Consider the following 14,165-nt stretch of genomic DNA (forward strand, 5'->3'; position numbering starts at 1 on the left):
GGCTCGGGAGGGTTGCTGGTTCCTCTCCAGCTACGTTCTGGGCGAGAGGCGGGTTCACCCTGGACAGGTCGCCAGTCTGTCGGAGGGCAACACAGAGACACACAACCATTCACACACACACTCACACCTAGGGAGAATTTAGAGAAACCAATTAACCTGACAGTCATGTTTTTGGACTGTGGGAGGAAGCCGGAGAACCCGGAGAGAACCCACCATGCACAGGGAGAACATGCAAACTCCATGCAGAAAGACCCCGGGCCGGGAATCGAACCCAGGACCTTCTTGCTGCAAGGCAACAGCTCTACCAACAGCGCCACTGTTATCACAATATCATAAAATATTGTGATATTTCATCTCTACTTTTGCATCACATCTGGTTAGAAAGTCACAAAATATGCTGGTTTAGGATGCTGTAAAATTACATAAAACTGTATGTTGGCACGCAAGACGTAACCGACAGCATCCAGTTTAGGATTTTCAAAATAAAAGCTCCTCCACACTCAATACATAGAACGGAATTATTTCTTGCGCGGCCCGGTACCAATTGGTCCACGGACCGGTGGTTGGGGACCACTGGTCTAACTACTTCCCGTCGTCGTCTTCTTTGTGATTTGCGCCAGTTGCGACATCCGGTTGTTGATCATGTGACTATAAAGAGTTAAGATACGGCCATAAAACCCACCTCATCCTCGCCCCAAAACCTTTTAGCCAAAAAACTATTTTTATTTTTGAAATTGGCGCATTTAAACAAATTTATTTTCAAAATCCCAAATGTTGCAATTGTGTTAAATGGAAACAGATACTGACAGTATTGGTGATAAAAAGTTACTTTTGCTAATTTCTCTACTGTTTCATGAAAACAAAAATGAATATCAGTAAAAATATGATTAAATGCAGTGATACAAATCACAACATCGTCAAGCGTATTTCAAATGGAAATAATTTTCAAAAATATTTGTGACGCTATGAATGCTGGGACATGCAGTCACAGTTACTTAGAAAAATCTTTTAAAATAATTTTTACTGTTATATATGGTACCGTTTGGTTACATTCCATAAATGACCAGTTAGGCTTTGAGTCGTATAAAAATGTATTTATTTTCAAGAAAACCATTAAGTAACACTGAATACACCAGGAGTGATCATTCAATAGTCAATAAAACTTGTGACTCTTACATCAGAGATCTGACATACAAGACGTTTTGGAAAACAAGATTTGAAAGCAAATATGTTGGCGATTTGCTGGTGCTACAATTTTCTTTTTTCCTTTAATCCAAATAACAAATTTAGGTGGCGCACACCTGCGTACAAAAGTGACAAGATTTTTAATATATGAACTTACAAAGGGCTGGATGTCAAAGTGCAAGATGCCTGAACCTCACCCCTCATCGAAGAGGACGATCAAAGTGTCGAAATCAGAACTGGATTCTCAGATACAAATCTTTAAAATTATTGTTTGGCCACTATGGCTTTGTATTCATTTGAGACCTTATTCTAGCTTATACGTCTTAACTTTAAAATATTTTTCTGCCAAAGATATATATACTTTTTTAAAACTGCACCTTCTTACAGACGACTGCATGTAATGGAGTAAAGCATTACAGGAATATTGCAGGCATACGACAGGAAAAAAAGAAGCAGCTGCTGCTTAACAATTTCAAAGAAAACATGACATTTTGTGGGTTTTTATAAAAGCAACCGATCAAAAAAAAAAAAAAAAAAAAAGAAAGTACATACTAAAATCCAGAGTGAAAATAAAATGACTTAAAAACCTCAAAGAACAAAAATAAAACAGTTATGTACATATATTTACAGGTAACAATAATGAATAATATACAGGTTTGACCGGCCGTTTAGGGTCCGTATGAACCAACATCACGCAACATTCACTTTTGTCAATCCAAAATGGTTTAGTTGGAGGCAAACCGCCCTCCAGAAGGTCATTTGTTCAACTTTATATGAACATCCTGGACTCTTTGAATCAAACAGAGCTTTTGATTTTTTATTTTTTTTATTCTTCTTTTTAAATGTTTTTTTGTTTGTTTTGTTTTTAAAAAGCAACGGTAATGTAAAGAGAAAACCACTGATTATATCCTTCTGTCGAGTATTTCCCACAAACGACACTGAAGTGACGCGTCGATGAAGGTTCCTCAGTCTGGAGGGAGGAGGTCGTGCAAACGAAATCGTTCTCTGATGTGCGGCCTGACGTCTTCGTTCTGTCGTGGAAAAGAAAACAATTTTAAAACAATCAGCATCTATGAGAAACTTAAGGCAAGTTTTAAAATAAAACTATTTAAAAATCCAGACAAAAAGGTACAAAAACACGAGTTACTGAAGCCTGAAGTAAGTAATTTTGAACAACGATCTTTGGGGGGGTTAAAGTAGACCCATCTGATAAAAACATTTTTCTATTCTAAAAAAAAATGAATTACAAACGATCTGTTCCAGAATTTGTCTAATTACAAGAATGCAGTTCTATTATTAGCAGAATAAAGACACTTTTTTCAGAAAAAACATCTTAGAAAAAGTTACTTTAACAAGAAAAGGTAACTTTTGTGAGTTTGTCCTGGCAAACTCACAAAAGTATCATCCTACACCAACAGTATTATAACTTCACAAGATGCTCAACAGTCATTGTAATTTTTAATTTTTTGTGTTTGAGCTTGCATATAATTACTACTTTATTCTGGTAATATGAGAACTGATTTATTCTCATACAATGAACTACGGGGGTTAAAGTAGACCCACCTTTGACATCTGTTATTAGCAGAATAAAAACTAATCAAAAAGTTGTTTTGATTAGAAAAAAGCTTTGATATTAGAACAAACTGAGTTTATGTAGCTCTTAATCTGTCAATTAAATTCCCCTATTTCAGAAAGAGAATATTGGATCCCGGTGCTTAAAGATCAACATTTCTAACTATTTGTCTCTAACTCTATAAGTCGCACAGATTCAGATATATTGTAATCTAAAACACATACCAGCTCCACCAGTTTCTCAAGGAAAGGAACGAGCTTCAGGAGCTCGTTGTCATTTCTATCCACAAACCAGCTCTCGATTGGGATTCCATTAGAAAGCTGCAAAAAACAGAATCCGTGTTAAAATCAAAGTCACACCACAGGAAAGAAATAAAAAACCTTCTGGTGTCACATCTTTACCTGATAAGCGAAGGCTTGGGGTGAGTTGTCGATTATTACCGTCTTTGCGAGATCCCGTCCAAGAATGTTCAGGTCTTTAATGTAATTTCCTTGAACACAGACACAGTGTTCTCGAAACAGTCGATGTCTGGGGGAAAAAGACAGAAAATGGAAATTAAATGGCACATCCAGTGGCTCGGTTGGAGAAATAAAATGGTTTAATAATCAGTAAATAGTAAATAAAAATGTTTCAAATACAAATATAATGACTAATATTTGTACATGTTTCCCCACAGTGAAATTCAAGCTTTTCAAGATAAGATTTACAGATAAAAGTAATACAAATAAACTATTTCATTACTATTATTCTGCATTCAAAAGCAACATAAACTTAAAAAATAACAAAATTTTATGTTTTGTCTTTTACAAAAAAATACACTTTTATTTGTAGTTCATTCATATTATTTTTATGTGGATAAGTTTGAAAAAGTGCTGTAGGAAACATGTAAAAACTAAAAATTCTCTAAAAAAAATTTCTCTTCAGGTTTTCTGGAATTTAGAAAATAAAATTTTCATGATTCAAAGTTTAATCTGATTTAACTTCAGAAGATGAGAAAAACAATTACCTGTGTTTTTATTATCTTTAAATGTCTGGTTTTATAAATATAATTTTTCAAAATTTAGGCTTTTAATTAAATGATGGATTTAACTTTATTAGAAAAACTGTTTTGATGAGTTTGGACATCAAACACTTTTTTAAACCTTGAAAACACCTAATTATTTACAAAAGGTAAAAGTACCACTCAATTTAAAAACCATTTTTCAAACATTGGAATAAATGGACACAATATATCAAACAATACATGCTGGAAATAATTAGAATATTTATGTGAAATAAATAAAACATTAAGGAAAAATGCCACCTGACTTTAGTTTGTACTTTATTGATATTTATTTATTGATTCTTCTTTGATTTACTTAAGTTGTACCTAAAAATCTGTGTCTACATCATGAGAAATGTCGATATCACTATCTGAAAACTAAAATAAAAATGTAAGACAAAAGAGTAAAGACCTAACTTTTAAGTTTGTTAACTTTTAACTTAAAAAACATTTAAGTTTTTTAAGCACTGTGATGACATTTAAAGTGAAATTCTTACCTTACTAACTGTTTTTTCGGATCCAGGATGTTGAGCAACTTATCTGCATAGACCTTTTTTGAAGCAGTGAAGAGAATAATCTGAAATTTGAGACAAACATTTCATCACATATTTCTACAAAACAAAACCTGTGTGATTATTCAGGAGCGGAGATTAATCTCACCTCGTACAACTGAGACATGCGCTCAAGAAACTCCCGGAAAAATGGCCTCAATCGGACGTAGACCTTCAGGATGAAGAAAGCAAACAAAAAAGTGAATTAAATCAGCAATAAAAGTCAAAGATTTGGTTAATTTTCAAAGCTACCTGGTATATAACGTCTTGAAAGAGCACAGGGAATGTCAGAGCTGCATCTTCTAGTTCATTCAAACTGCAGTGGACTAAAGTTTCATCCTGGCAGCAAAACAACAAAACAAACATTTATTTCTAAAATTAGTTAATTACTTAACAAACCTTTTACTACCTACCAGATCCAAGACGAGAGAGAACTCAGGTGTGCTGCGTGTTTTTAAAGGTAACGCTGGTTTACGTGTTAACTGCTCTTCTGTCAGCGGAGGCACATGCTTGATGAAGAAGTACCTAAAAAAACAAAACAAAAAGAGACCTGGGTAAAAGTCAGCACCCACAAACTTTACTCAAGTAAAAAGTATCCATCCAAGAAATTACTCAAGAGTAAAAAGTCTAATCAATTACTGAGTAACTGATCAAATTATTAATCATTACAAATTACATCAGACAGATTAAGTATAAAGTGGAAATTTTGGCATTTTAAGAACCAAATGACAATAATTCATATAACAAAAACAAAACAAAAAAAAATCTGGCAAAATAACATTTTTCCAAATCAGTTTCTTCCAATTGAAAACTTAGAAAATCGTAACAAAAACTGCAGGTGTGTGTTGGGTGAATTTTGGTTAAAGCATGTTTGTTTATCATTCAGTGGGTAGAAAATCCAGAAATTTTTACTGAAGTAGGAGATTCAGAATGATCTTATCTTATTAAGTATAAAAATGAGAAAAAAAAATCTAATTACCTAACAAACTTCATGAAAACTACTTTTAATGGCCTTTACAACCCAAAACAAGCCACAAACATCAGCCGTAAACCAGCAGCTGGGATATAAATGCACGGCTCTTTGCTGCCATCTAGTGCTTAAAAATTTCCACTACAACCGTATCAGGGCAACTTTATGTTCGACTATTAACCTCATCCAAATAGCTATAAAAATCAGAAAGTGGAGCAAATGCAAATTTTAAATGTCTTTACTACTTTTTTAAAACATATTTTCAAAAGTAACTTGTATATATATAAAAAGCAATCGCCTTACGGGTCGAACACTTCCCAGTCCTCCTCATATGAGGTTTCTGCAGGTGCTGAAGGTAAAGAGTGCGGGTAGCTGCCGTCTGGCATACAGCCTGGAGCTGGGAAACATGAAAACAAAAGAAGAAAAACTAAACAGTAAGACGACATACGACTCAATTATGTTTTCTTTACAAAACCAGAAGAGACAAAGGAGTTTTAGCAATAAAAAAATAAATATGTTATAAAAACAGCAAAGTTCAATCTTTTCCAGCACCACACTATGGAGACAAAAACAACACAAATGAATTCAAAAAGATGGTTTTAATTCACCATTATATGAAATTTTATTAATAATGTAAAATTGCTAAATTTTATGTTTTGAAATGTCAACAAAACTAATTTATAAAAAAGAAACAATTTCAATAATGTTTTTTAACATATAAAATATAAGCCAACCTCTATTTTAATTACATTAATTAAAAAGTCATTGAGACATTAGGAAGAAAAAATATTCAACAAACTGAAACAATCCAAACAAATTATAACAATTGATCTTCAAGCTCAAATTAAAAGCTTAAACACCCAAAAAAATCAAAGAGTTCCCGTAAGTTTTGAGTTATTTAGCAAACGGGAATAATTTGTGATTCTAACAAAATCCAATTCAAAGATACTTTTCTGATCCCCAGAAGAAAATTAAGTGTTGTAACTCATATTAATTCCAATTATTGTAGATGATAATGGCTGTTAACAGGAAAGATTTTCTGTAGCAGTCTGTATTACAGTGAATTTGAAGAAGCCTCTGACTGAAGACACTAAAGAGGGTTGTCCATAATTTTCTTGATTTTATGTGAAAACTTTACCAAACCTATAACAGGAAAAGTTTAATCTGCTTTAACTTTAGACAGAAAATAATAGTTGTATGAAAATATCTGGCTTCACCTGTAAATAGTTTTCCTAAATAAAGGCTTTAAATCAGATTTTAGGTCATACTTTATCAAACTGTGCAACTTTAAGAACTTTTTTAAATTGAAATTCAAGCATTTTGAAGGATTTGAAGCAGCTGAACCAACCCTGTTTCAAGACAATAAATCCATTTCCTGTTTAAACTGGTACCAACCGCTGAGTTGTTGCTCAGGTTTTTCTCTGGATTGGTTTGGTCTGGATCGGCTCTGGGCTCGGTTACCTGTTAGCGGGGGGATGTCAGTTTCGGTGACGATTTCTCCTTCTTCGATGGTTGTGTCCGAGTTGATCTGAAGCCGCTGCGGCAGCATTTGGACCGTGTGGCAAGGAGTGATTCCTTCCCTGGACGTCACCGTGCTGCTGGGCATTTCCTCCGCCGGCTCAATGTCCAGCTGTTTGATGATTTCCTCCGCTTCTACCGCCTGGCCCGGCGAGTCCGAGCCCGGAGTGGCTGAAGGCGACACGAACAGAGAAATATGAGAAACAGCCTGACATCCTCTGGACCAAGTGGCTCGTTATTCCTGCCAACCAGTTTTAGTTGCTGGTGAGAAGAAGTTGAAAACTGGAGAGAAGATGGTCCCCAGTAGGGTTGTACGCGGCGGACTGCTGGGCGAGTCGATGGGCGCCTCCAGTTTACCGTTTGGTTTGATGGGTTTACTGTTGCAGGTCATTGTGTCTGAAATACACAACAAGACAGGAACAGTGGACAATTAATCGATTGTTCCGACAATTAATCAATTGTTCTGACAGTTAATCGATTATTCCAACAATTAATCGATTATTCTGACAGTTAATCGATTGTTCTGACAGTTAATCGATTATTCCAACAATTAATCGATTGTTCTGACAGTTAATCGATTATTCCGACAATTAATCGATTGTTCTGACAGTTAATCGATTATTCCAACAATTAATCGATTGTTCTGACAGTTAATCGATTGTTCTGACAGTTAATCGATTATTCCAACAATTAATCGATTGTTCTGACAGTTAATCGATTATTCCAACAATTAATCGATTATTCTGACAGTTAATCGATTGTTCTGACAGTTAATCGATTATTCCAACAATTAATCGATTGTTCTGACAGTTAATCGATTGTTCCGACAATTAATCGATTATTCCGACAATTAATCGATTATTCTGACAGTTAATCGATTGTTCCGACAATTAATCGATTGTTCTGACAGTTAATCGAGTATTCCAACGACCGATTATTTTAACAATATATGGGTAGAATGATTAATAGATGATTCGATCGATCAAACAATGATTCTAATGATCAATGAGTATAACAATCAACCGATGACTTGATCGACTGATTATTCCAATGATTGATTGTTCTGACAATTAATCAATGATTCTAATGATCAATTATTCTAACGACTAATGGGTGTAACGATTAATCTATGATTCTAACAATCTATAAGTATAATGACCGATTAATAATTCTGACGATCAATCAATGATTCTAACTATCAATCGTTGATTCTAACGATCAATGGGTGTAATGATTAAGCTATGATTCTAACAATTAATCAATGATTTAAACAATCTATGAGTATAACGACCGATCAATAATTCTGACGATAATAATTATTCCAACAATTAATTGGTCATTTTAATGATTAAGCTATGATTCTAACGATTAATCGATGATTTAAACAATCTATGAGTATAACGACCGATCAATAATTCCTACAATAGTAATTATTATTAATTGGTCGTTTTAATGATTAATCAATGATTCTAATGATTAATTTGATAAGAAAATTGCCACATTCTGTCAATTTCTCGTTTAAGCCTTTTTGATATATTAGAAATACATTAAAAAAATAAACAATTCTCTTTTTTTTAACTAAGAAAGACATTTTATTGCCTAAAATCCAACATAGTGTTTCTTTATCTTGATCATTTGTAGCAATGCATGTTGAAGGCTTCAACACAGTAAAATATCAAATGTGCTCCTTTTCCATCTGAAGGTTGTTACCTTTTATTTGTGCAAACAATTCAAAGTAAACTATAAACTATAACTTAGAGGTCTAACTTTAACATGCAGACTCAGGTCTGCAGGATTAGATTCAGAAACTTCATTTTTTCCCCAGTGGAAAGCAGCAATGAATCCAAAACTTTAGTAACATAAACTAAAGTCCCTTTTTAAAAAAGAAAACTTAAACATGTTAAACGTTGGAATGGAAAGATATAAAATATGAAACCCAAAACGTTCCTGCTGTACCTTTACTTTGAGTTTTTCTGCAAACTCTTGGTGCGGATTTGTTGGACAGACCTTGGGGTGTCGAAGTAATGAGGTCATTGTCTGAATTACAATCAATGCGACTCCTCTTGGCTGGGATTTCCTGCTCCACCTACAAACAAAAACACAAACAAATAAATACAAATCACCAAATTTGCGCCATTTGGTGTCTAAAACTATTTTTGCTGATAGAAAAAAAAAAATAAACCGAGGGGAACCAGAAAATTGACCAATTAGAACTATTAGCAATTCAAGACTAAAGATCTTGGAAACTTTTTAGAATTATGTGATTGATGTGAAATTTATTAACTAAATCTTCTTTCCCATTTTATAACTGCAGTCAATGTATTTAAAATTAGTTACAAACTCTTGAGATTCTCAGTTCCTCCATGTTGATGTGATTTTATACATCAAATGATGTGTTACTATTTAACACAAAAGTATTTATAACAAGGATTTTTTTCTAATAAGCATGAGTTTAAATATTTATCATAAAACAGGACAAAATCTACTTTTCGTTGCCAGGATTTCATTTTTCTATAAAGAGGAAATTACTTCCCTATAAGTTTCCAAAGTTATCAGGTAAAAGCAGGTTGTTTCTGTTTTTAGAAACATACATTTATTAAAAATAATGTCAGATTAACAAGTGGAAGCCTTTCTGCATTTAAAAAGAAAAATAAAGACTTTTTTTCACAACTTATTTTCTGTTTCCTCCAACCAGAATAATACAAAAATCAATTTTTTTCCAGTTACATCTTTGAAATAAGAAGTGTTTGCTTGTTTAAATGTTTGAAAAATACTATTAATATATAATCGCTTTACCTTATTTGACCAATGAGAATGAGTTTTAGACCTGCAATAATAGGCAATAAATCAATTATTTGCATAATAAATTGAATCTAGCTCAATTTACATTTGCATGATTTATCATTTTTCTCTTTTCTCTCATTCTACAAAAACTGAATGAAAAAAAGTCTTCAGGTTGGTGCTTTGCGCTTTATCTGAAGGATAAAATAGACTTCATGATTAATTTTATGTCGTTTTGTTTATTTATTTTAGATCCAGTTCCAGCGTTAAATGTTCATTAGAATTTAAAGTGTCTTTATCACTGAATTACTTGAAAACGGTGTCAAAACAACAATATTATCATTTATTTCAATAACTTCTGGAACAATTTATTGTTCAGTAAAATTAATTATCACGACAGGAGTAACAAAATTTTCCCATAGAGAAGGAGGATCTTTTTGTGATAAAAACAAAATCAAATCAAATTTTATTTGTATAGCACATTTCAGCAGCAAGGCATTTCAAAGTGCTTTACACCAAATCAAACACAAAAATACAATGCAACATAGAATCAACAATAAAAACAATATCAAGTCAGATTCCGTCAATAAATTTGCAATTTATTACGTTTCAAATACAACTCTAAACAAGTGGGTTTTTAGTTGAGATTTAAAGGAAGTCAGTGTTTCAGCTGTTTTACAGTTTTCTGGAAGTTTGTTCCAGATTTTTGGTGCATAGATGCTAAATGCCGCTTCTCCTCGTTTGGTTCTGGTTCTGGGGATGCAGAGCAGACCAGAACCAGAGGACCTGAGACAAAAACAAAACTAAAGAGCAGCAAATCTGTTCTTACCTTGACAGCATTCCCACGGATAAATTTCTTTATGGTGGAGAGGAGCCCAGATTCATTTTTCTGCATTTTGCCTCGACCGCTCACCGGGGACGACGGCTCCACTTCGCTGTGTTTTCGTTTGGCCTGGTATGGGAGCGTTCTGTGGCCTTTGCTGGGGTGCTGAGGAGCTTTACGCACTCTCAGCCTCATCATGCTCCGACGTCACATAGAAAAACCTGACAAGAGCAGAAACGACAGCAGAAAAATACTGTTTTCAGTCACATTCGTCTAGTAGTTTAGCATCCAAATTGGTTTAGCTTTATTTTAGAAAAGTTACTGCATGCATTTATCCTTTTAACCAGCATTTTATGTATACAATTAATGAAAAATATAGTTTCACCACTTAATACCCAATGCAACAAGTTGGTAAACCACTACTTGGCAACGTTAATCCCTGACTAACGTTTTACACATTTTATGACTTTATAGCTACAGACTTAAATGAATTTGGTATTTTATGCAAGTCCAACCCATAAGAGTGAAGTGGAAAGAAAAGGATACACGGTTTTGATAAAGGTCTAGTCAAAGTGCAGCCCTACGCCAGGTACAAATCAGTGGCCACAGGTTTGAATCAAATGTTCTCATTACTGAGCTTGACTGAACTTGAGCTATTTTTTATCATTTTCCACCTTCATGTGCAAAATGGTAAGGGTACAACTGTTTCCCATTTGCCTCCTACCAAAAAATTTATAAATAAAATAAAAAACACCTTAATGTATGCTTTTAATGAGACAAAACATGATAAAGGAAAATAAAAACGTAGTGGTATGAATTTCTTTGCAAGTAATTGTACATTGGATGTCCTATTAAATATAATGTACAGAAACTGTTCAATGTGGTCAGTATTGTTACATTAGAAGAAAGAAATGCAGATGAAAGCTGCACGTAGTATTTATATTTTTGATTTCCTAAGAACAAAAATGTGTCATTGGGTGATTTTATTTGTAAATTTTCAGTTCCCTTTTCTAAATCAACTCAGAACAAACACAGATCTACTTTTAGATCGAGAAATTTACAACAACTAGTCATGTCTTTACATAAATCTGGATCAATTTACGTTTCAGAAAACCCAAAATAGTTAGTCACTGGCAACATTTTGACTCATCCAATCAAACGCTAAATCTGCAGCTAATTAAAGACAAGTTAAGGTTGACTGATCGGTACGTGATTAACATAAAAACAGTCTCTAGCTGCTTTGTTCAAGTCAGGTTAGTTTGTTGTTTTTAGGTTTAGTTTCGCGCTTTGTAGCTGAATAGTATCTGACAGCAAACAGCACCGCTGTCTGTCGTTATGTAACATCGGACACAAACAGCGTTAGCCAAGTGCTGCCGTGTAGCACCCGAACCGGAGTCTGTAACACCCAGCAGGAGGCTGACGCTGGTTTTTAATAATCGGTCGCACAATGTTACGTGGATGTGAACACACCTGGCATTTATCGGCGTCAGCCATCGCTTTTAATGCAAATAAAATAAATGCTGTCAGTGGGTTCAGTGACTAACAAGCTATGGTTAGCTTCGAGGCTAACAAAACGCCAAAGGCAGAATAAGCAGTGCCGTAATGTTACATCTCGCGTTATCTACAGCAATAATCAGTTTTGTAAATTATTTTAAATATGAATCCGTGATCTATCATTTAATGTGCATCACAACCCAAACCAACAACTCGTTTTGTTCGCTCCATAACTATGTTCAGCCATTAGACTACGCCCCCTTCGCTGACTAACGTTAGCCGCTAGCTAGCAGCAGTGGCAAATATTTGTTGTTTACACGGCGTCTGTGTCCTACCGCTGTTTTCGGAAGCTCGTTAAAACCCGCCACAGCGTTGTCAGTCTCGGCCGCAACCGTGGCGGCCACCGTTAGATGTCGAGCCGTGGTTGTTGCCGCCAGCTACGTCCGCCTCTCAGTGGCTAAGTCACAGAACAGCCGTGTCTTTGGACGCCATTTCCCGCCTCATCACAAACAGAACGCTGGCGGAGCGCAAGGGAATGCGACACAGGCAGAGAGAGGAACCGACGAGGCGGGTATGGCAAGCCACGTTATCATATAATAATCATTTAGATATCCACACTTCCCAGCTCTTTGTTGTCAAAAGTACAACGGTGTATTAGTATTGTATGGAGGACCAAAACTGACAGTTAAAAATAAAAGCAGAAATCCATGTTTTTTGTTTATCCTTCTCCTTACACATGCATTTTCAGCAAGAAATTATGTTTTGTTTTTTGCTTTTTCTTAAACATCTCTCTATTAAGACCATTTTAGACGAAAAATGGAAGAGTTAATTTCCTCAATAAAAAACTTTTTTTAGATTATGTTTGAAAAATTAAAAATTTGCTAGAAAAAACTTAGAATATTTACAAGTAAAAAATGTTTGACTTTTGAAACTTAGAAATGTTAATGTTTTTCTAGAAAATTTCTGAGAATAATCTAAAAAATTATTTGTTTTTTCTAGCAACTATAGCAAAATTTTGGCTTTTCAAATTTCCTTCTTTTTTTTTTAGAAAATGTTTTAATCTAAAATTTTCCTTGTTTTTTTCAGCAAAAAAGTCAGGAAATGTCTGACTTTTCAAACTCAGAAATGTACTTGCTTTTCTAGAAAATTTCTGAGAATAATCTCAAAATGTTCTTGTTTCTTCTAGCAAATTTTTGACTCATCAAACTCAGAAATGTCCTTTTTTTTCCAATTATGGGGCAATATAGGGCAGACTTCCATAAAACCACAAATACATTAGGTCTGTGCAGCGGTAATTAAGTTGTAAAATTTGCAAGGTGTGGAAAAAGTCAATTCTGTGAAAAATCTGAATTCAAATTTTTTTTTTCCTGATACTATGAACACAACTTTCTTAGAAGTGTCATATAATGCTATGAATTAAATCAAAAACATACCTGGAGTGATGCTTTGATTCTTTCATGCATGTTTGAGAAATCCTTGAATCTCCCATGGCAACCACTTGGGATCGTCTCATTTTCCAAGTCGAGCTTCTGCCTCACAGAGCAGCGCTCCCCCAGGCGTTCCCCTCAGCTCCTTCAGACTAGCCAGCAGCAATTAGCAAACGCCTGGTGAAGGTGAGTATCTACTGAACTCATTATACGAGCTACTTCTCAGTACAATGCTGGTAAAAATGTTTCCAAGGGTTAATAGAGGGGCCATGTTGTGATGACATCCTGAAGACGGAGTTTCAGAAAGTCATATTGAAGTCATATTTGATATGTGCAGCATTTGTATAACAGCTGAAGGTAACAGTTACTTGATTATGCTATAAAATGACACTATATACCTGGAATATACATAATGCAATACCCTTTAAAAAAAGACCAAAAAAAATCCCCTAAAGTCCCACCAATAATAAACTTGGTGATATTCCTAAATCTGAAGCAAAGAAAAATGCATTACTTTATACTATGAATGAAATTTATGCATTTTCTAACAAGAAAATGTTTAAAAAGCTACAAAATAACCAAAGTGACATAAATGAAGATATAATAAATCCTAAACATGACCAACAGGGAAGAAAACTCAAATTATTAAAAAGTAATTAGAGTAAAATCACACCATTGTTCTACAAGTGAAAACATAAACACAAATAAATATGCATCTACTCTCATTTTTTTAACTTGTGGTAATTTCTATAATTATCATTTCTTTTTTGACACATTTAAAAAAAAAAAACTTCTTGTAGT

The 14,165-nt window shown here is 34.2% G+C and overlaps 2 protein-coding genes across 5 annotated transcripts in view; one reads left to right on the forward strand and one right to left on the reverse strand.

The window, feature by feature from the left end:
- The window catches only part of atp8b4 (ATPase phospholipid transporting 8B4), a 63,427-nt gene that overhangs the window by 4,506 nt on the left and 44,756 nt on the right, over positions 1-14,165 (forward strand). Inside the window, exon 1 of one of the 4 annotated variants that reach the window (XM_044125358.1) lies at positions 13,493-13,550. The exons of the other annotated variants lie outside the window; for them this stretch is intronic. The gene's annotated coding sequence lies outside the window, so the exon portion shown is untranslated. Of the gene's footprint in view, positions 1-13,492; positions 13,551-14,165 lie in introns of those variants that run through there. 4 annotated transcript variants of the gene reach the window in all.
- ctdspl2a (CTD (carboxy-terminal domain, RNA polymerase II, polypeptide A) small phosphatase like 2a) lies at positions 1,080-13,080 on the reverse strand. Its single transcript, XM_044125364.1, has 13 exons — positions 12,273-13,080; positions 10,450-10,664; positions 8,796-8,925; positions 7,089-7,235; positions 6,783-7,010; positions 5,625-5,718; positions 4,765-4,876; positions 4,604-4,690; positions 4,461-4,523; positions 4,298-4,377; positions 3,160-3,286; positions 2,983-3,078; positions 1,080-2,216 (listed from the first exon to the last, which is right to left on the reverse strand). The coding sequence occupies exons 2-13, from the start codon at positions 10,639-10,641 to the stop codon at positions 2,151-2,153; spliced, it is 1,422 nt and encodes a 473-aa protein (XP_043981299.1). The 5' UTR covers positions 10,642-10,664; positions 12,273-13,080; the 3' UTR covers positions 1,080-2,150.

This window comes from Gambusia affinis, linkage group LG08 (assembly GCF_019740435.1).
Source record: "Gambusia affinis linkage group LG08, SWU_Gaff_1.0, whole genome shotgun sequence".
Taxonomy (NCBI): Eukaryota; Metazoa; Chordata; class Actinopteri; order Cyprinodontiformes; family Poeciliidae; genus Gambusia; species Gambusia affinis.

Bases quoted from the DNA above. Each gene is read 5' to 3' on its own strand.
- ctdspl2a (XM_044125364.1), bottom strand. From the start codon at position 10,641: ATGATGAGGCTGAGAGTGCGTAAAGCTCCTCAGCACCCCAGCAAAGGC. The intron at 7,236-8,795 runs GTACAGCAGGAA...TGTGTATTTCAG, and splicing joins CAGAAAAACTCAAAGTAAAG to ACACAATGACCTGCAACAGT. The intron at 3,079-3,159 runs GTAAAGATGTGA...TGTTTTTTGCAG, and splicing joins CCCAAGCCTTCGCTTATCAG to CTTTCTAATGGAATCCCAAT.